At 40.2% G+C, this 22,657-nt stretch overlaps 1 protein-coding gene across 4 annotated transcripts in view; it reads left to right on the plus strand.

The window, feature by feature from the left end:
* Window positions 1-22,657, plus strand: part of TNIK (TRAF2 and NCK interacting kinase) — a 396,851-nt gene that overhangs the window by 237,700 nt on the left and 136,494 nt on the right. For all 4 annotated transcript variants that reach the window (XM_046001979.1, XM_046001980.1, XM_046001982.1 and 1 more), the window contains exon 4: window positions 11,432-11,557. In XM_046001979.1, the coding sequence (XP_045857935.1) occupies window positions 11,432-11,557 (126 nt within the window). The remainder of the gene's footprint in view (window positions 1-11,431; window positions 11,558-22,657) is intronic.

The raw sequence follows: 22,657 nt of genomic DNA on the forward strand, positions 1-22,657 counted from the left end.
TCAATCTTATTGATTCTTTCAAAGAACCAGCTCCTAGTTTCATTGATTTTTTCTATTGTTTTTTTTTTGGTTTCTATTTCATTGATTTCTGCTCTGATCTTTATGATTTATCTTCTCCTGCTGGGTTTAGGGTTTCCTTCTTGTTCTTTCTCCAGCTCCTTTACGTGTAGGGTTAGGTTGTGTACTTGAGACCTTTCTTGTTTCTTGAGAAAGGCTTGTACCGCTATATATTTTCCTCTCAGGACTGCCTTTGCTGTGTCCCACAGATTTTGAACTGTTGTGTTTTCATTATCATTTGTTTCCATGAATTTTTTCAATTCTTCTTTAATTTCCTGGTTAACCCATTCATTCTTTAGAAGGATGCTGTTTAGTCTCCACGTATTTGGGTTCTTTCCAGCTTTCCTCTTGTGATTGAGTTCTAGCTTCAGAGCATTGTGGTCTGAAAATATGCAGGGAATAATCCTAATCTTTTGATACCGGTTGAGACCTGATTTGTGACCCAGGATGTGATCTATTCTGGAGAAGGTTCCATGTGCACTAGAGAAGAATGTGTATTCTGTTGCTTTGGGATGAAATGTTCTGAATATATCTGTGATGTCCATCTGGTCCAGTGTGTCATTTAAGGCCTTTATTTTCTTGTTGATCTTTGGCTTGGATGATCTGTCCATTTCAGTGAGGGGAGTGTTAAAGTCCCCTACTATTATTGTATTATTATTGATGTGTTTCTTTGATTTTGTTATTAATTGGTTGATATAGTTGGCTGCTCCCACGTTAGGGGCATAGATATTTAAAATTGTTAGATCTTCTTGTTGGACAGACCCTTTGAGTAGGATATAGTGTCCTTCCTCATCTCTTATTATAGTCTTTGGCTTAAAATCTAATTGATCTGATATAAGGATTGCCACCCCAGCTTTCTTCTGATGCCCATTAGCATGGTAAATTGTTTTCCACCCCCTCACTTTAAATCTGGAGGTGTCTTCGCATCTAAAATGAGTTTCTTGTAGGCAACATACTGATGGGTTTTGTTTTTTTATCCATTCTGATACCCTGTGTCTTTTGATTGGGGCATTTAGCCCATTAACATTCAGGGTAACTATTGAGAGATATGAATTTAGTGCCATTATTAGCCTGTAAGGTGACTGTTACTGTATATTGTCTCTGTACCTTTCTGATCTACTACTTTTAGGCTCTCTCTTTGCTTAGAGGACCCCTTTCAATATTTCCTGTAGAGCTGGTTTGGTGTTTGCAAATTCTTTCAGTTTTTGTTTGTCCTGGAAGCTTTTGATCTCTCCTTCTATTTTCAATGATAGCCTAGCTGGATAGAGTATTCTTGGCTGCATGTTTTTCTCGTTTAGTGCTCTGAATATATCATGCCAGCTCTTTCTGGCCTGCCAGGTCTCTGTGGATAAGTCTGCTGCCAATCTAATATTTTTACCATTGTATGTTACAGACTTCTTTTCTCGGGCTGCTTTCAGGATTTTCTCTTTGTCACTAAGACTTGTCAATTTTACTATTAGGTGACGGGGTGTGGACCTATTCTTGTTGACTTTGAGGGGGGTTCTCTGCATCTCCTGGATTTTGATGCTTGTTCCCTTTGCCATATTAGGGAAATTCTCTCCAATGATTCTCTCCAATAGACCTTCTGCTCCCCTCTGTGTTTCTTCTTCTTCTGGAATCCCAATTATTCTAATGTTGTTTCGTCTTATGGTGTCACTTACCTCTCGAATTCTCCCCCATGGTCCAGTAGCTGTTTGTCCCTCTTTTGCTCGGCTTCCTTATTCTCTGTCATTTGGTCTTCTATATCACTAATTCTTTCTTCTGCCTCATTGATCCTAGCAGTGAGAGCCTCCATTTTTGATTGCACCTCATTAATAGCTTTTTTGATTTCAACTTGGTTAGATTTTAGTTCTTTAATTTCTCCAGAAAGGGCTTTAATATCTCCAGAGAGGGTTTCTCTAATATCTTCCATGCCTTTTTCGAGCCCGGCTAGAATGTTCAGAATCGTCATTCTGAACTCTTGATCTGACATATTACCCATGTCTGTGTTGATTAGGTCCCTAGCCTTCGGTACTGTCTCTTGTTCTTTTGTTTGTGGTGATTTTTTCCGCCTTGTCATTTTGTCCAGATAAGAGGATATGAAGGAGCAAATAAACTACTAAAAGGGTGGCAAAGACCCCGGAAAAATGTGCTGTAACCAAATCAGAAGAGACCCCAAATTGTGGGGGGGAGAAAGGGGATAAAAACAGGTTCTGAAAAAAAAAGAAAAAAAAAAAGAAAAAAATTTAAAAAATAAAACAAATAAAAAAATATAAAAAAGAAAGAAAAAATATATATATTTAGATGAACTAGTCAAAAATGTTAAAAAAGAAAAGGGTAAAAGTTTTAAAAAATTTAGCAGAAGAAGAAAAAAAATTGAAAAAAGAAAAAAAAATTGAAAAAAGAAAAAAAAATTGAAGTAGCCGCAAGACTAAAGAATCATGGGGAGAAAGCCATGAGTTCCGTGCTTTGCTTTCTCCTCCTCTGGAATTGCTCTGCTGTCTTAGGAATTGAATCTGCTTTCTCCTTGATAGATGAACTTCGTCCTGGCTGAATATTTTGTTGATCTTCTGGGGGAGGGGCTTTTTGTAGTGACTCTCAAGTGTCTTTGCCCGAGGCGGGATTGCACCGCCCTTACCGGCGGCCAGACTAAGTAATCGGCTCGGGTTCGCTTTTGGGAGCTTCTGTTCCCTGAACACTTTCCGTAGAGTTCCGGAGGACGGCAATGAAAATGGCGGCCTCCCAGTCTCCGGCCCAGAGGAGTCGAGAGCCTGGGGCCCCACTCCTCAGTGCGCCCCCAGAGGACAGCACCCAATCACTCCCATATCCCCAGCCTCTAGCCGCGCTCCGAGCTCACCCAGCCCGCGACCAGTTCAAGGTAACCCCGAGCTGAGAGTTCAGTCCTCGGCTCTGTCTCTGCAGCCGGCTTCTCCGTTCTAATACCTGCGAGCTCTCCGACACCCCCGATCCTTCTGTGACCCTGCGGGGCCTGGGGCCACGCTGGCTCCGCGTGGGCTTCACCCCGGTTTAGCCCCTGGAGCAATGTCCCTCAGTGGAACAGACTTTTAAAAGTCCTGATTTTGTGCTCCGTTCCTCCGCCGCTTGCCGGGAGCCGGCCCCTCCCCCCGCGGTCTATCTTCCCATTGTTTTAGATTCACTTCTCCGCCAGTCCTACCTTTCAGAAAGTGGTTGATTTTCTGTTTCTAGAGTTGCTGTTCTTCTTCTCTTCGCTCTCCCATTGGATTTGTAGGTGTTTGCAATGTTTAGATAAGCTATCGAGCTGATCTCCTGCTACCTGATGTAGTCTCAGCCTGCTACTTCTCCGCCATCTTGACTCGATCTCAGTTCTGATGAACTTTTAAGGAGTGTGCAGAGAGTATTAAGAGAGAATTTAAGAGGAAAGTATCTATCTGGGCTGCTCACGTTTCCTGATAAAGGGACAGTTCCGTGAGATCCGAGGATGAGTTCAGATCTTGCTCTGCGTTGGAAGGGCTGAGAGAAGGGCACTCGCAGCTGCAGGAATCTGACCCTCCCGTGGGTTCCACAGAGCCTGGGAATCCCCATTCTGGGCCCTCCGCTGTAGAGACCCCTCTGAACACACCTCTTTGGGACTCCTTTGTGGTTCTTCAGGTAGATGTCTTTGCCAGACAGACCATCTGATAAAGTACCTGATGAGAACATTTAACAAAGATAAAGAAAGGTTATTTTTGTCTCCATAATACCCTCTACCTTTGGGAAGTATTTAGTGCTTCGGTTCTGTATGGCATAGAGCACGTAGAACTTGGAAAGCTTCTAGAGTTCTAAAAACGACAAGCCAAGCTGCTGGCTACATGCACACTTTCGCATCTCCCCCTATCTTGCCTACGGATTATATATACCCCGCTTGGTGGCTTATGTGTGCCTGGGTCTCCACATATGTGCATGCACACTGGGCAGATGGCCTGGATGTGGAGGCTTGTCCTACGTGCAGGCACAACATGTCAGAGAGGTGGCTTAAGGATGACATAAGCCACTTCATTTATGGCTGACTTTAGGCCAGTTAGTGACAACACTACGGGGGGCAGAACTCATTTACTTCTGGGTTACTTGAGCATTTTTTTTTTTCCTTTTAATTCATGGTTTTCTTGGGAGTCGTCATCAGTGGGGAGGCTTGGGTGTGAGAAAGAGGCACATTGGGCCCCGTTAGTGGTTTCTCTGAGGGCCGGCTCTTCCCAGCAGGAGAGAACAGCTTAGCCTCATGGTCAAGAGGAGCCCTGCAGATCGGCACTTGCATCTGGGGATATCCTAGTTTTGACACTTCAGGGCTCCATACCCTGGGCACATCCCTTAACCTCGCCTTGTAGATAATACCCCTTGTCTCATTAAGTTTGTGTGAGAAGTAAGCAGAGTTATTGATAAAGAAAGCATTTGAGAGCAATATGTAGAGTGTTGTGTTTAGTGTGTATTATTATTATTACAGCGACACTGTAATAAATAAATGTAGACATTTTCCTTTGTCTCTCGGCGGTACCAACAATCCCTGCAGGAGATTACATGCCACAGTCCTTCTGGCTACAGGGCCTTGGCAATCACTGGTTTTCTGCTAGAATAACAGTTCCCTCCTTAGTCCACAACATCACGTTTTTCTCTCTTCCTAAATGGGTAAACCCCACAAGGCCTTCAGAATTCAGCTCAAACTTGAAAGTCTTGGTATGTGTCCCCCGATGCCTCTAGTTAGATTGGTTGCCCATACCTCCTATTTGTAAGTCTCCATGCATCTGTGTCATTCTTTGATTTCCATCTGTGTCCCCATTAGCCTATTGTAAGTTTCACTGTGGCAGAGCTTGACTCTGCGACGCCCATTGTTGTATTGTTGTATTATTAGCATTTAACATTGCGCCTGGGATGCAGTCAGTGGTTATGTATCTATGGGATGCATTCATTCACTTAAGGTTAACAACACAGCAAATCCAGGTACTGCCTGCAGAAGGTCATGGCAAAGTCCCAGTCCTTTTAAGCCTCAGGCGACTCCTTGAACCATTCTGGGTCTGTTTCTTTCGATCTGTAAAAGTATAATTTATAGGTGTAGAACCCCACTGTGAGATAATTCGAGGTGATCCATACATGCTTAATTATCATTTAATTTTTAGTGCATTTTCATATTTAATAAACTGTGATACAAAACAAACCTCAAGCTGTATGCTATCTGCCAACAAACTCGCTGGATATGGCAGCCTCTTCATTTAGACTGCTAGGTTCCTCCATTCGGGTGTAGAATTTCATTCAGTGAGAATTTCCACTGACATGTCAAAGCCTTCACTTTAAAAAGAGAAATTTGCAATTACTGACCTTAGGAATGTAGGTTTCTCTCTCCTTTGGAAATAAAACAAACCTGAAAATTAATGAGATATTGAAGCTGATATGTGACTTTTGTATTGCTTTCAAAAACTCTAATTTTGTAGTCACTAAAGCAGCTTCTTTGTTGTCACTGATTAATTTTATTTATTATATTATATATATTTTATATATATTATATATTATATATATTATATATATTATGTATTTATATTTATATTTATATTATTATATATTTATATTATATTTATATTTATTTAATTTATATTTATATATATTTATTTATTTATATTATATTATATATATAATATATATTATATATATTTATTTATATTATTTAAATATATTTATATTATATATTTATATTATATTTATATTTATAATAATATATTATATTATAAATATATATTTATATATAATATATATTAATATATATAATATATAATAATATAATAAAAATAAATAATTTTATAATAAGATATTTTATAATAATATATTAATTTTATAATAAGATAAATAAAATATATTTATAATAATATAATAAAATAAATTTATAATAAAATTTATAATAATATATAATATATAATAATATAATAATATATTATTATAATAAGATAATAAATATTATAATAATTTTATAATAATAAATAATATAATATAAGTGACATAAACTCATAAAAATAAATACTGCTGACTTTTAAAGTCCAGTTTCTGTTGATGCTGTTTGTGGCCATCCTGAACAAAACTTCTGCTGGAGGAAGGGATCTCACAATTACAAATTATTTTAAAACATTTTAAAATTACATCCTAGAAAATGCCAACCATCTCTTCACATTCTTTTTTTTTTTTTTAAAGATTTTATTTATTTATTTGACAAACAGAGATCACAAGTAGGCAGAGAGGCAGGCAGAGACAGAGGAGGAAGCAGGCTCCCTGCTGAGCGGAGAGCCTGATGCAGGGCTTGATCCCAGGACCCTGAGATCATGACCTGAGCCAAAGGCAGCGGCTTTAACCCACTGAGCCACCCAGGTGCCCCATCTCTTCACATTCTAATGCCTGTGATTCTTTAACAATAAATTGTCTTCAGCTCTGTGTCCTATTCCGTCAACAGTGAAGTTGAAAAGGATGGGGAAGTTAACACAAACAGTGGCCTAAGGCCTAAGGCCAGCAGGTGCTGTGGAGAGCGACAGCCGCAGTTCCAACCAGTGCCCACATGGCTAGGGTCAAGTGGCATATATGAATTTCTACGCCTCGTACTTTCTTCTGAGTTCAGACTGACCAGTCCCTTGACTTATCATAGTTTTATTACACAGTTTTATTCTTGTTCCATGGATCGAGACCTAAATATTGGGCAAACTCTTTGTCATAGAGCACACTAATATTAAGTATCTTATTAATTCCATTTTTCAATCCTAGCATATTGTAGATGCTTAAAGTATATTCCCTGTATTAAATATGCAGCTTAAAATCCCTGATGTCATTCATAAGCAAGTACTATTGTGTGCTAACAAGTTTCTTTAATTGGAGGACCAAAGGCAGGTTTCTCTTTATCCCTGGCTTAAAATGCTCCCAGACACTTCCTTCATGATTAGCAGCTTTATCACCATGGGTAACTGGTCTTCTGTCTAGGAGTTTTCAGTATAGAATTAAGAGCACTGGCTTTGGAGTCAGATGAATCTCGCTTTGAATCTTAGCTCTAACATTTAAGGTATGAATGAATTTGGGGGATTTCTTAGCCTCTCTGAAATTCATTTTCCTCACTTATATGGGATCATTTGATCATCTACTTCATAGAGCTGTTTTGCATATTAAATACACAGTTTCTCGTACATAGCAAACGTTACATAAGGTTGGTTTTGGCTCTGTTTTCTGACCACAGTATCATATCATTCTATGGTATTATCAGAGGTAGTCAGTGGCTTAAAAGCATCTCCTAGAAGCATCTGTTTCTTTGCCTTTGAAAACCACTTTTTCTTACCTGGTTTGCCATCCTCCAGGAGGCCAAGCCTGCCTTCTCACTCACAAGATTTGTCTGCAAGCAATCAGAGAGAGCTAGCCCCAGTCCGCAAGTAATTTTCCAGCTTCTGTTAAGTCATATTTGCTAATGTCCCATTGGCCAAAGCAAGTCACATGACCGAGCCCAGAGACAAGAAGAGGAAATGGACTCCCATCTCCTCATGAGGGAGGCTGACAGACATCATGGCCTTTCCACCCCTCCCCTATCCAAGTCCACCACAAATACTAAGCAATAAATAGATTCCCATGACCTTGCAAAAGAAACAGTCTATTTTGATAATAAAACTATGCTTAAATAAACACTTGACAATTTCTAAGCCTGAGAGGTGGTTTAAATAGATATTCTTATTTTCATTCACATAGCTGATATTTAGAGAGTCCATATGCAATGTCTGAGGATACGTAATGTATCGACTTGGAGTAGATTTATGACTGAAGTAATGGTTCTTCCTGTTTACCAGACTTGGCTTATTAAAACTAGTCCCTTTTAAAATTTGTGACAATTTGGTACCATTATTTTGTTTTTCATTATGACCCAGAGGTCGTTTATTTCCTGGTGGGCTTGATCCTTTTGCTTAATTCTCAAGACATAATAATCCATTTACAAAACAGAAGACATCCTTCTCTTAGAACTTTGTAATCTAACTCTAGCCTCTGTTGTTGTCTTTGTCTTTTTGAAAGCATTGTAACTCGTGCTTTTCAATAGCCATGTTGTGAGAGGGTAGACTGCTTGTCCAGTGGATAAATAAGTTCTTGTAGTTACTAGTAAGTGTGTCCCTGTCAATATTGCTAACTTGCTGCCACCACTGCCCTAGACTAGAAATTGGGATAAACAGTAGCCCAATAAAATGCATGCCCACTTACAAGATCAAGATCAAGGTTCTATGCTGGAGCTACATAGCAATGACCCACAGTGGTTCCGTAATTGTGTTTGGAAACCATGCAATTTAAACTAAAATTCAAGATATCTCCATTCCTGCTCTTCCACTGTTGTTATTTTTTTTTTGAACTTTTAATTAATTTATTTTTTTCAGTGTAACAGTATTCATTGTTTTTGTACAACACCCAGTGCTCCATGCAATACGTGCCCTCCCTATTACCCACCACCTGGTTCCCCCAACCTCCCACCCCCTGTTGTTATTTTTTTATTTTTGGTTGACAAGATTAAAAGTAATGTTTATTTTGTATTACACTTAATAACTTTCACATGCCTCATTCAAATATCACAAAAGACTGGGGCTTATAATAAAATTCTATTATAAAATCTCTATCTAATTATAGAAGAGAAAACTGACATTGTAAAAGATAGGTTACTTTCCTAAGATCATGGAGCCCAAAGAGAACATACACCCCACCTACCCACCCTCATTTTTCTGACTCTGCCTATGCTTTCTTCATTTTCATATTGCCTCAGTTTACCTTTGCAAAGTGATAGAGAGCTGCTGCCTTCATTCTGTTCTCCAATACTATTTATTTTGGATTTAAATATATATTGAATTATACTGTTATTTAACTGTTTCATAAATTCTTATTTTCTTAATAGTACAGTAAACTTTTGCTAAGACACTGCACTCCCCACCCAGTGCATTCTCCCACATTACCCTCCATCCTCTTGAGAACCTAGGAGACCGGCAGCAATGCTTGTAGAACCAACTTGTTGCTAAGAATGACTGAAGGTGAGACCGGCAGGCTGCTGGGGGAGACAGAGGTATGTTTTATTGCCTCATGTAGTTGCCTCTTTAATGGAAGCAGCTGTCAATACCAGGCTGCCCACAGAAACCCTCAGGTCTGTTTTCTCCCGTTCTGTTTAGGCTTCCCCAAAGTACCGCTCACATCCTGCATTTGTCCACAATAATTTGGCCCCACATGGTAGGTTTAAAATACCTCACCATGCACCACAGTAAGACATCTGAGGTGTGCTAGGGACCCCTTGCCAAGTGGAAGATCTGTGAAAGTCAGTCCCTCCCCAGGCCAATGGCAAAGGCATAGGTAGGTTCTGATAGTTGCAGGAAAAAACCCGGTGATCAGCAGTGTGCCATCCCTTCCCTCCTCAACTCCCCCCTCCTCACTGTGAGGGCCACATGCTTCTCCTCAGCTCAGCGCCCCAGTTGTACATTCTATTTTGAGATCACCTAGTCTTCAATTTTGTTAACCCATGTGACATGTAACATGTTTCATTCTCCTAGGTTGGCAAATCTCTATTGTTTCTCGCTGAAACTTATTTTTGCATGGTCAGGAAATGTCAGCATTTCACCATTCTTCTCATCTCATTCTTACCATTTCCTTTCAAGCCCCACTAACGCTGCTGTAAGCAGCTCGCCTTTTGCAGGTGTTCATTCTTTTATTCATGTTTTCTCACAGGCTCTTTGCCTGGTGCGGGGCGTGTTACAAAGAGCAAAATCAGGCACCGTTCCTGTGTTTACAGTTATTATCGACTGATGGGGAAGAGAGAGTTTGATCAAATGGTCAGAGGGATAAGTGTGGAAAGGTGCCACAAAGGGAGAGACATGTGATGATCCACGAGGCTCAAACTGAGACAGATCCTGGAGCTTTGCTGGGGAAGGGACTCTGGAACAGAGATCTGAAGGCAGAGGAGGACTTATAATCCATGGAGAAGAGAGTCAAGTAAAAGAGCAATTATGACATATCTCCGTACCAAGACCAATACGGTGCAAGTGTGAAGTGTAGGGGGTAGATAAGATAAAGCGATGGGGGGTGAGGTGGGACCTTGACATGGCCTGAGATAATTAGGGAAGACATCCTAAGGAGGTCATATAAAGTCAGTAGGAATAATGAGTAAAAATTATGTGAAGATGAGGAAGGGGAAGAAGATTCCATGGAAGACCACAGAAGGGCATGACACCGTAGACACTGAAGTGAGGCTGAGCAGCCCAAGATGGAAGGGGACAGACAGGGACCCAGCATGGGCAGCCTTTCCAGTAAAGGTAGTATAGCAATCTACATGCAGAGATCACTGTTGCTACCTCTGCATCTAAAACAACTCTCCTGGGATGGAATTTTTTTCCACCAATCTCCGAAATAAAATACTGGTTTACGGTCCAACTAATGTGTATGTATCAAAATCAAATTATGGGAGAGCACATGCGTGCTCCAACAGTAATGCTAGGGCTCCCTAAAGTGGCCTAAGGTGATGGACTCCAAATTGAAATTCAGAATGAATGAGACCTGAATATCAGGAAACTTAGTCTGTAGGAGAGTTAGCTCTTTTCACATCCATGGCACTACCACATTCCCCCTTTCTTTTTATGTTTAGTTTCCTAAAAGTGAGATGAGTACTCCTGTTTTGTGAACTTCCTCAGATCTAGGGAACTACCCTCGCTCCCTTTCCCATCTGACTTTCATCATCTTCAGTCAGTTACTTCAATAAAAGTAGGCTTCAAAGAAAATGAACCTAACAAATTTTAAATCTCAGAGACTGTATTTTTTTTTTCCTTTCCCCAATCTTTCCTCTACCAGATATGATCAGTGGTAGGTACTCAGTGGACATAGTTCCTGGAAGCCGAGAGTGAATTTTATCTCAATAGTCTGTCTACCTTGATCTTTTCCAGGTCAAAGGATGCAATTTCTTTTTCTAGCATGTTGTATGCTATGCCTGTTTGCTATACAAAGAGAAGACCCTGTTAGATTGCCAGTTTGTTGTCTTGTAATTTTTTTCCTTGTAGTCAAGAGAGGAAGTCAGTTATATAATAATTATATGTGTTTACAACCACAGAAGAAAAAAAATATATTTATTTATTTATTTGACAAACACACTGCGAGCGAGGGAACACAAGCAGGGGGAGTGGGAGAGGGAGAAGTAGGCTCTCTGCTGAACAGGGAGCCCACAGTGGGGCTCAATCCTAAGACCCTGGGATCATGACCCCAGCCAAAGGCAGATGCTTAATGACTGAGCCACCCAGGCTCAGTTTTTAAGAAAAAACTTAAGAAAGAATTTATTACATGGTTGATATGGATGGTGATAAAAAAACAGAATCCAACTAAGGACAACAGATTTTCATGACAGAATATTTTTATTCTAATACAGGATGAAGAGGAGGAAATCAAACAAGAAATTAACATGTTGAAGAAATATTCTCATCACCGGAATATTGCTACTTACTATGGTGCTTTTATCAAAAAGAACCCACCGGGCATGGATGACCAACTTTGGGTATGTAGTGTGATCCAGATTTGCTTTTTACATGAAGAACAACCAGGGCGAAATGGTTCGTTCGTCTATGCTCACATTGGCTTAATTAACTACTTCTTTGAAGCTCTTAGCCCCATGATTTCCATTACATTGTGTTTTCAAGGTTTTTCCCATTTCCCTAAATACCCCTCCTTCTTTTAAGCATCTTTTTTTTTTTAAAGACATTTATTTATTTATTTAGAGACAGAGAGAGAGAGAGTGAGTGCATGTGTGGGCAAGCTGGGGAGGGGCCGAGGGAGAAGGAAAGAGAGACTCGCAGGCAGACTCTGTGCTGTGTGTGGAGCCTGACACGGGGCTTGATCTTGTGACCCTGAGATCATGATCTGAGCTGAAACCAAGGGTCAGACATCTAACAGACTGAGCCACCTAAGTGCCCCCCTATCTTTTAAGTATCTTTATCCTTTATCCCTTAATGTAGACCATCACTAGCGCAAGTTGTTAAGTTCTCTGGTTTTTCCACTCGATACATTTATTGAGTTTTTATTATATTTTAGGCATCATACTATTTGCTTTTTATGTATTATATCATTTATCCCAACTCTTTGAGGGAGACATTTTTACTTCCTCATTTTTTAGATGACAAAACTTAGGTGTACAAAGATGGTAAGTAAATTGCCCTAAGGTCTTTGTAGCTAGAAATGGTAGAGCCATGATCTAACCAAACTCTGGGAGTCTTTTTCCTTGCCTATCACTAATGTGTGGGTGAATGAAATTTAAATTCCAGTTCCGTGAGTGAAATACCTAAGAAAGTGTGATACTGTTTAAGTACTCTGATAGGTTGCTTTCCTTTCCCATTAGCTGTGTGCCCCAGTCCTGTATCTTTGACAGTCTGCCCCTCTGAAAGTAGATTCAGTATGTCTGATACCAAAACCACTGCTCCCCTCCCTGCCCTGCACAGATTGCTTTTCTTCTCATCTTCCTGATTACCGTCCATGGAACTTCTACTCACTCTTAGTCCCTCAGGCTGGTGGGCCCATTCAGTGGAAGCCTAGATTTTGCTGTAGACGTCTACTTGATCTATCTGTCTCTCTCTATCTTGAATCTATTCATCCCATATGTTGCTGTGGGAATTATTACTTTAAAAATACCCTTTTGGGGTGCCTGGGTGGCTCAGTGGGTTAAAGCCTCTGCCTTCGGCTCAGGTCATGATCCCAGAGTCCTGGGATCGAGCCCCACATCGGGCTCTCTGCTCCGCAGGGAGCCTGCTTCCTCCTCTCTCTCTGCCTGCCTCTCCGCCTAGTTGTGATTTCTCTCTGTCAAATAAATAAAATATAAAATAAATAAATAAATAAAAATACCCTTTTGACCACTTATCCTCTTATTCATTTTCTAGAGTTCTTAATATGTGTCTGACACACAAAATTTATTTAATTAGACAGAGCTTACTATATACCAAATTATATTACTATATACCAAATTATAACTTATAATTAATATATAAATTAATTATATATTAAATTGTGTGGATCCCATGACCACTATTTCATGGATAATTTATCAAAGAATCTCAGTCTACTCTCTTAATGCAAAAGATATTTGTGGTCCAGCTGAGAAGATAAAACATACACAGTGAATAGAGTTGGTGACCAAAAGGAATATAATAATGTTAGCTCAGAAAAATAACAAGATTTTCATGTCATTTGATAATTGAATATTACAATCTTTGGAAGTGAAAAGAGCTGCTGGTTATTTTTTCCCCAATAAGTCCTGTCTTTAAATTTAGAATTAAAAAAGTATTTTTGGGTAAATAAACCCTTTTTGTATGATCACCTTGATTTTATATATTCTTATGTGATTTCTGAAAGAGTTATAGTAAGATTTTAATCATGCCCTCTTAAATGTAGATGTAAATATGAAAATTAAAAATGTAAAACTGGTAGGAAAAAATAGTTGTAACTGTAAAATACTAAAGAAAGATATATTAGGGTATATATGCTAAGGGCATATCCACAAAACAGAATTTTTTTTTAATTTATTTATTTTCAGCGTAACAGTATTCATTCACTGTTTTTGCACCACACCCAGTGCTCCATGCAATATGTGCCCTCCCTGTAACCCACCACCTTGTTCCCCCAACCTCCCACCCCCCGCCCCTTCAAAACCCTCAGGTTGTTTTTCAGAGTCCATAGTCTCTCATGGTTCATCTCCCCTTCCAATTTTCCTCAACTCCCTTCTTGTCTCCATTTCCCCATGTCCTCCATGTTCCTTGTTATGCTCCACAAATAAGTGAAACCATATGATATTTGACTCTCTCTGCTTGACTTATTTCACTCAGCATAATCTCCTCCAGTCCATCCATGTTGCTACAAAAGTTGGGTATTCATCCTTTCTGATGGAGGCATAATACTCCATCGTGTATATGGACCACATCTTCCTTATTCATTCATCTGTTGAAGGGCATCTTGGTTCTTTCCACAGTTTGGTGACTGTGGCCATTGCTGCTATAAACACTGGGGTACAGATGGCTCTTCTTTTCATTACATCTGTATCTTTGGGGTAAATACCCAGCAGTGCAATTGCAGGGTCATAGGGAAGCTCTATTTTTAATTTCTTGAGGAATCTCCACACTGTTCTCCAAAGTGGCTGCACCAACTTGCATTCCCACCAACAGTGTAAGAGGGTTCCCCTTTCTCCACATCCTCTCCAACACACGTTGTTTCCTGTCTTGCTAATTTTGGCCATTCTAACTGGTGTCAGGTGATATCTCAATGTGGTTTTAATTTGAATCTCCCTGATGGCTAGTGATGATGAACATTTTTTCATGTGTCTGATAGCCATTTGTATGTCTTCATTGGAGAAGTGTCTGTTCATATCTTCTGCCCATTTTTTGATATGATTATCTGTCACAAAACAGAATTTTGATGAACTTGCCCATATACATTTCTTAAAGTTTCCCATTACAAAAAAAAAAATAATAATAATAAAGTAAAAAATGCAGATAACTGATTTAGGAAGAATATCCATTTGGTATACGATGAGACAGAACTAAGTAGCCTTTAGAGATGGAGAATTTTTATAAATCAGTAGTAAAATATGAGACTAAAAGAAAGATTGAGTTAAGAACAAGACGATTAACAAAGTAAGAAATATCAATTATCTAAAAGATGTTCTCAAAATGGAATCATACCAAGAACATAAATGCAAAAGAAAACAAGAGTTAAATACCATTTCTTAACTTGTAGATTGGCAATGATTTTTTTTTAAATGATATACACAGAATGGACACTTATACCCTCTGCTTATGGAAATGGAGATTAGAGGTTGGTACTCTCTTTACTCAAGGACAATTGGGAATACCTGTGGATAAACACACAGATATAAAAGAATGTATCTTAAATAAATATTTGGCCAACTACATAAAGATGTATGTAGAAGTCAACCAATAAGTAATTGCTTAAAGTAAGTCCATTGAAGGACACTATGAAAGGACATATCAGCCAGTTAAAATGCTGTAGATTTATATTTATAATCGATAAACAATTAACTATTATAATGGGTATTTTAATCCATTTAAAGAATGCTGTGATTAGATGAAACACATTTTCATTTTTGTGAAAAAAGGGAAGAAAAAGGAAAAAAATGTATCTGCCCACCTATATGTATAAATGGTGGGTTGTCTAGAATAATCTATACCAATGGTGTTGAAGATATTTTTTATCTGGGTAGTCATTTCAGTAATTTAATTTTTGAGAACTTTTTTCCTTTTTATGTCTGCTTTTTTTTTTTCTTCTAAACTTTCTTTTAACTTGAACATGAGAGCCATTTCTCTTCCTTCTTTTTTTATTTGTTCCTCTTGGGGCTATCTTTACTCCTCACAGACAGTCAGCTCCCTGAGGACGAGGATGGTGTTGTTTTGCATCTCAGTGTCCTCAGTGCTAGGAAGGTGCTGGGTGTACATGGCAACAAAATAGTTGGTCTGTAAAGGAAAGTGATCATCATTTCTGCAAACTTGGTTGCTAATAGTGTTAATACAAAGCAGATTTCTACAGGTACTCGGAGAGCTCAGTTTACCTGTGGCCTCTGGGTTCAACAGAAATGATGAGATGATACCATTTGGAATATTTCTGTGTTCCTTAAGGGACTTCTACATCATCAAGAATCTAGCTTTTTAGCAGTGACCCCACATCGCCATAAGCTTCAGCAGGTAACAAGTGTAGAATGATAGCTATTGGAGCCCTCTCGGGAGAGACGTGTTTGGTTTGGTCAGGGGCATGGTTCCCAGGGAAAAGAAAACATGTAAGTGGCTTTGGAGTCACCACCTTCAGGAATCACCTGCAGGAATACAAGCGGAGTCACACCCCACTAGTAATATCACTTCTTTCATGAGATGGGTCCGATAGGGATGTTGTTGATTTTCTGGTGAGAGCGACTTGTTAAAACCTCTGTATTTATTTGGAAATCATTGGTTGAAGGGAAGAGAGGAGTGGTCAAGCAGGGATTGACTAGTTTTTACCCTTTTCCTGGGGCTGTGATTTTTTAAGCTGGAAAGAAAATTAGTTGTCCTTTCTTTTGCTGGGTCCCCATGAAGTTCCTTGACTCTCCCAGGGCCTCAAAGCTCATTAGTGGATGAATGCAGGCGTCCTGAATTGTGACAGTTTAGCTTGGCCTGAAGTGCTTGGAAAGGACCTGGAAGTTTGTTTTATGTTTTTTTAAATAAGCGAAACCCACAGTCCATTTTCCAGCTGGCACTGGGGGAAAGCAGCATGCCTATTTGCATCTGCATGGAGCAAATGGGAGCTTTTGTACCCCTGGGACCCAGTTGCTACCCGCCAGTTCTCGCCTTGGCCAGTTGCTCCTTCCATGAAGACGGCGGTGGCTGTTGGGAATCCAGAGTCTCCATGAGTATGTGTTCATTCATTCATTCACCATCCACCCGTTCATTCATCCCACTAACACATAGCGAGTGCTTGCTAGTACAAAGCACTCTTCTGAGCACTTAGGCTCTATCAGTGAACAACATCGGAGGAAGCCCCTACTTACATGTAGCTTATCCTCCTACTACAGACAATTTACTAATTAGTAAGAAAACTGCCGAAGATGCTGCCGCTGACCCGTAGAGCAGGGGAAGGTTGATAGGGTTGCAAGCAGGGGTAGCCCCATGGTAGATAACTCACGGAAGGGCCTTCCAAACCCGGTGTTTTCGGAGAATAACAATGGGAGTGGGGTGACCAGAAACATGGGAAGATGAGACACGGGGCTAGATCATGCAGGGCCTTCCAGACCATGGGAAAGATGTCCGCTTTGCCAACTTCAAGAAGGGGACATCTGCAGGTAGTCATCCCTCCCAAACCCAGGCCCCGCGAGAGGCCCCAGGCCTTCACATTCCATTTTCCCACCCGTGATTAAACATTACGGGCCTCGTGTTCTGCTTGGAAGACAGGACCTAGCATTTATCAGTTAGTGCTCCTGCAGAGGACTAGTCTGTCCATTCCCGTGTCCCTAATCATCCGTTAGCTTCTGTGTCACTGGAGATGAAAATACAAAGCCATGAAGTGCCCCCGAGGACAAGGGCATCTTCTTTTTCTAGTTGTGCTCTTACTATTTGACAACAAACTAAGGGAGAGCTTAGAAAAGTCAAGGCAGAATAGAAATATAATAATTAGGAAATCAATACCAGATTACAATATTAGTGGAAACTTGCTTATAGGATATGATAGTATGTAGTTATTCCAAGGCCTCTGACTCTCTAAATTCGAGCCATTCCAGGTTAATAATAACACTAGCAGGTAATATTTATTGCTTGCTTATCACATGCCAAGTTTTTGTGTTTTCACATTGTCATATCATCAGACATTTACAGCCACTCTACGAATTAGATAGAAATTAGAATTAGATACGAAATTAGGTATTTCCACTTTGCAGACAAGGAAATTTGGCTCAGAGAAGTTAGGAAATCTGCCCAGGGTCTCCCAGCTGGTGGGGGATAAAGCCAGTGGGTTAGCCAACCTGGCTGGTGGTAGAATCGAGCCCTTGAGTTCTACATTCTTTTTTTTTTTTTTTTAAGTTGCAAGAAATAGTTTTGATATCAAAAGTTGGTGTTCCAAATAGGACTGAAGCTTTGGGTTTCAATTATTTTGACTTCACCTCTAACCTTTTTCATTCCTCAGTTCCCCAATTTTCAAAGAGGGTAGGAGGACCAGCTGGTTACTAATAAGACTGATGTGAAATCTGGGAAATATGCGTGGAAGTGTACATTAAACCTGCCGGGAAAGGTCATAGAGAGTTGACTCTTTGGACTGATGGCATTCTGTTAGGATTGCATTTGTATAAAATGTTATTGCAAATTATATAGAGACATAACCTGTGGCCACCCAAAACACCAATTGCTAATAACATTTATTCCCAGTATTCAGACTATGTGAAATATCCTCCGGTTGTTTCTTTTGCTGTGGTTGGAGGTTTTGCACATAGCCTACCAGCCAATATGTGTGCTGTTTTAGGTGTCTGATTGAATTATAATCTGTGTGATTTCTATCAGTCCTGTTGTAGCGATAAATTCTTGTTTAGTACCATCTCATTGCGGAAATACAACTACTTCTGATAATGGCTAAGTAATTCTACTTTATCAACTGCTGTGGGCCTGAACCGGAAATCAAAAAAGGGAGCACTTTCAATAAAGATTCTGATCTCTTGGAAACAAGCAAGCTCTGTCACACGACACGGCCATCTCAACCTGCCTCGTTTTGGTGCAGAGCCGCTCTCCATTCCACTGCATACCATTCAGGCACCGGGAGTGAGCGACAAGTAGCATCCATGAAGTACACCAATTTCTCTGACATTAGAAAGTGAAGCCACACATATTTTTATCTCTCTTCTGATACCGCCACAATCACAGGGCTAGATTATCTTATAAAAATAATACATCCCCCATTTTTTTACGATTTTATTTATTTGACAGAAAGAGAGATCACAAGTAGGCAGAGAGAGAGGAAGAAACAGGTTCCCTGCTCAGCAGACAGCCTGATGTGGGACTCGATCCCAGGACCCTGAGATCATGACCTGAGCCGAAGTCAGAAGCTTCACCCACTGAGTCACTCAGGCACCCCAAATATAATACATTTCTGACTAGCTTTGGAAATGCAGGGGAGTAAAATAGTAAGACACCAGATTTCTGTACTGCAGGGTCTCCATAAGCCATTCCTTAGATTGCAACAGTATTGCGTTGCAGAGCTAAGAGTTCACAAATTATGGGGTATGCATTTTGGGGACATTGTAGCAATGGGCTGAAACCTGACCTGGAATACAGAGATCTGGGTTCTAATATTGGCACAGGCAGCATCTCTGACATTCGGTTTCTTCCTTATAAAAACGGTAACTTTTTTTTTTTTAAGATTTTATTTATTTATTTGTTTGACAGACAGAGATCACATGTAGGCAGAGAGGCAGGCAGAGAGAGACAGGGAGGCAGGCTCCCTGCTGAGCAGAGAGCCCGATGCGGAGCTCGATCCCAGGACCCTGTGATCATGACCTGAGCCTATGGCAGAGGCTTTTACCTACTGAACCACCCAGGCGCCCCATAAAAACAGTAACTTAAAGAAAAGTGGCAGGGGCACCTGAGTGGCTCAGTCAGTTAAGTGTCAGCCGTTCACTTAGGTCATGATCGCAGGGTCCTCAGAGGGAGTCCTGAGTCAGGAAGAGGAAGAGTCTGCTCCTTCCTCTGTCCCACCTCCCGCTCATTCTTTCTCCCTCTGTCTTTCTCTATCTTTCTCTCTCTCAGACAAATAAATGAAAATCTTAAAAAAAAAAAAAAAAAGGAATGTCAGGGTAAGTCTGGGTTTTCAAACTGGCAGCCTAGCGGCTAAATACTGTCTAGGTGAATGTATTTCGTTTGCTTCGCATAGGTGGTGGAGTTTTAATTATGCCCACATTAGAAAAAACTCAAACAGTTTCACACAAAAGTCTGGATTCCTTGAACAGTTTTGAAAAATAGGATGATGTGGGAATGCTGGACTCCAAACCCCCAGGAGCCACAGGATGAGTGAGCTGTTCGGGGATCACATGCCCACTCCAGTTTGGACAGAGGTCCCAGTGCTCCCTGTGGCCTTCCACACACGCTCAGCTTCATGCATTGACATTACTTGTCGAGCTCTGCATAATGTCATCTGGGGATGAGATACCAAGATGTACCCATAAGAACCCTTCTAGGATCTCCAGTGATGTTGACCACCGTCCCCAAACTGGGTCTAGTAGAGTTTACATTTGCCGTGGCATCCTGTCTGGCAAAAGATCAGGCCTGCTTGCACTTTTGGTTGTTTTAAGATTTAAATGCTGTGGGTAGCATTATTAAAAATTCAAGCCACCCGCAGCTGAGTCTTTTGTACAATTGAAAATTTCTCTTTTTTGAGTTCTATGTATCAGAAATGAGGCTTTTTTTTTCTTTACTTTTTACCCCCTTGTTTTTAGCAGTATCTGTCACTTATATAACTAAAGAACTCCCCCTCTTCATATATGTAGAAGCCAAAAGCCATTCCTAATTTAATACATCGCAATAGGGCCTGAGTTCAGCTTTAAAAGAGCCATTTTTATGAATTAATGGTGGGTGATTCTGTGACAAGAATATACAAATGATTTCTTCTTTTATCCCAATGACTTTCATTTGAATTGTGCTTAAACTGCTTTCCACCCAAGCAGAAGGAAGACTTCTGTGTGCCCAAAGTTATTCTGCTATTGGGCTACACAAACCTCCAGTTCCTTTTCTAGATGAATTCTGAGCTGAAGTCTGTGCTTCTCAAATCCTCAGCCATCAAGTTGTTTAAATCCTCTAAGGCTAGTATTTTATTTACTTTTCCTATTTTTACTTGTTTGAAAGCTTGCTTTCCCATCCACTCCCCACGTTCTTCTATTGGGTATAACATTCGGACCAGCAGAGCCAAACATTTCTTATAGCCTTAATAAGGTTAGATTCTGTGAGCAGGTCCCAGAATGGACATATAATGCTTTACTCCTAACAGGAAAATTCTCCAGCAGATCTTGCATGCATACTGAGAAATTTGAGCACCGGAAGTCAAATACATGATGCAACTAACTTCCCTCATTCCTTGAATACCGCTATGCTGACTCTGAGACACTCTCTCCTTAGACCTGGTGACCAGTGACCATTGATATTAGAGCCTTTCTAGTGGCTTCTTGTGGCTACAAATCCCATTTGGCTCCATATAATGCTATTGTCATTCTCAGTTATAAAGTTGTTCATTATCCAGAAACTATATCAACAAAGTCTGAGGACACTTCACGTCCTGGGGACTCAATTTTTCAATCTTTGGAAAACTTAGAATTTATAGTTCAAGCACTTTTCTTTCAAGTCTAAAAATATGTAGATGCCAAAAGAATTTTTTTCTTTCAAATACATGCTAGTTTAAAAATGCATGCAAAGGATTGTTTAGGTTGCTTTTTCAAATTTGAAATTCCCAACAGTTTTACCTTAACCTTTACATAAGTAGATTTAAATGATAAATATGTTCATAGGTGTGCCTCCAATTCTTGTACTTCTATACACATATGTTTGATCTTGTGGGACTTTCAACTACCTCTGGCAAGTGAGGCAGCATTCTATAACAAAGTACGGGTTTTGTTTACACCTTCATAAATCGTGCAGATGAGATCTGTGGCTATTCCCGGCCACACGTGATAAAAATATCTTGTGCCTTACTGATGTTTCTGGGCCTTCAAGGCCAATGGGCTGATCTTTTGCAGAGCTGTGAATTCTTGGATGTTTATCTTTCCTACACTTTTCTTAAGAGTACTCCTTCAGTTCCTGCGTGCAGACTTCTCTCATTTTAGGCGGGTCTTCGGCTTCCTGCTCCCTCCTCTTCTTCCTCTCGCCTGTCTCTTGTCCCTCCTTTTCCTATAAAAAAGAAGGCATCTGTTAGTAGTCAGTTATTTGTGTGGGTGACTGACTGACTAGTAACCTTTGGGGAGAACTAATCAAGATATTTTTGGCTAGCTCCTGCTATTTTAAAATATCACAAAATATCATATAATTGTGATATTTAAAATATCACAATTATAGGAGTTTAAAACCAGTTAACTAGCATATAAGCAAATACTGTAGGGACCCCAGCAATCATTCTAAGCTTCTTACACTGGCTCTAAGGATAAATGTTTTAAATTTCTTTTGGCAGTGATTGGGGTTGGAAAGCGCAGGTGAGAAGTGACCACAGGAGGTGACTCCCTCCTGAAGGCCCCTCCCCATGAAGAGGGGAGCTTAGGACTGGCTCAGACAGTGCTTCTGAAATTCCCCCTGGGCCCAGCGGAGACCCAAGATCTTTTACTTAAATAATGTCCCCTCTCTCTACAACTTCTAAGAAAAAACATCTTCTTGGTCAGAAATAGAAGACAACTGACAGAAATACATGATGAACAACCATGTAAGTCAGACATACGTTAGAAGGCTTTGTTTTTAAAAGTTTACCTTTTTGATTTAGATAAAAATAACTACCATGTCCAAGTCATCCAAGCAACCCTTACCTTCTTGATGGGTTACACTACACTATGCCCTCTCTTCCTTCCTTTCTTTCTTTCTTTCTTTCCTTCTTTCCTTCTTTACTTCTTTCTCTTTCTCTCTCTCAGATTTTATTTATTTATTTGAGAGAAAGAGAGAGAGAGAGAGAACACAAGTAGAGGGAGGGGCAGAGGGAGGTGCAGAGGGAGAGAGGGAAGCAGGCGCCCCTCTGAGCAGAGAGCCCGCCGTGCAGCTCAATCCCAAGACACTGGGATCATGATGCTTAACCAATTGAGCCACCCAGGCATCCCTACTATGCTGTTTCTTAAATAGCTCCTCGGCAAAACGGTTCCAGTTCTAGGTTCAGGTCCGACCCCCGTCCTGCATGAGCTTGGTTCTGTCCTCACCTTCAACCTAGCCATCCTTCTCTCTTCCCAAGTGACACGTAGGTATATCCTGTTCTCTGACCCAGTTGTTTAGGTGGTGTTGAATGAGCATTTCAAATGTTCTATTCCTTCTAACCCTCTCCCTCCACCTCATCAGCCTTCCAAATAAAAAGATCTGTTTCTTCTTGCCATGAGATACAAGCTTGAAAAAAGGACTTGTTTCCTTTGTGCTTC

The sequence above is a fragment of the Meles meles genome, chromosome 4 (assembly GCF_922984935.1).
Source record: "Meles meles chromosome 4, mMelMel3.1 paternal haplotype, whole genome shotgun sequence".
NCBI lineage: Eukaryota > Metazoa > Chordata > Mammalia > Carnivora > Mustelidae > Meles > Meles meles.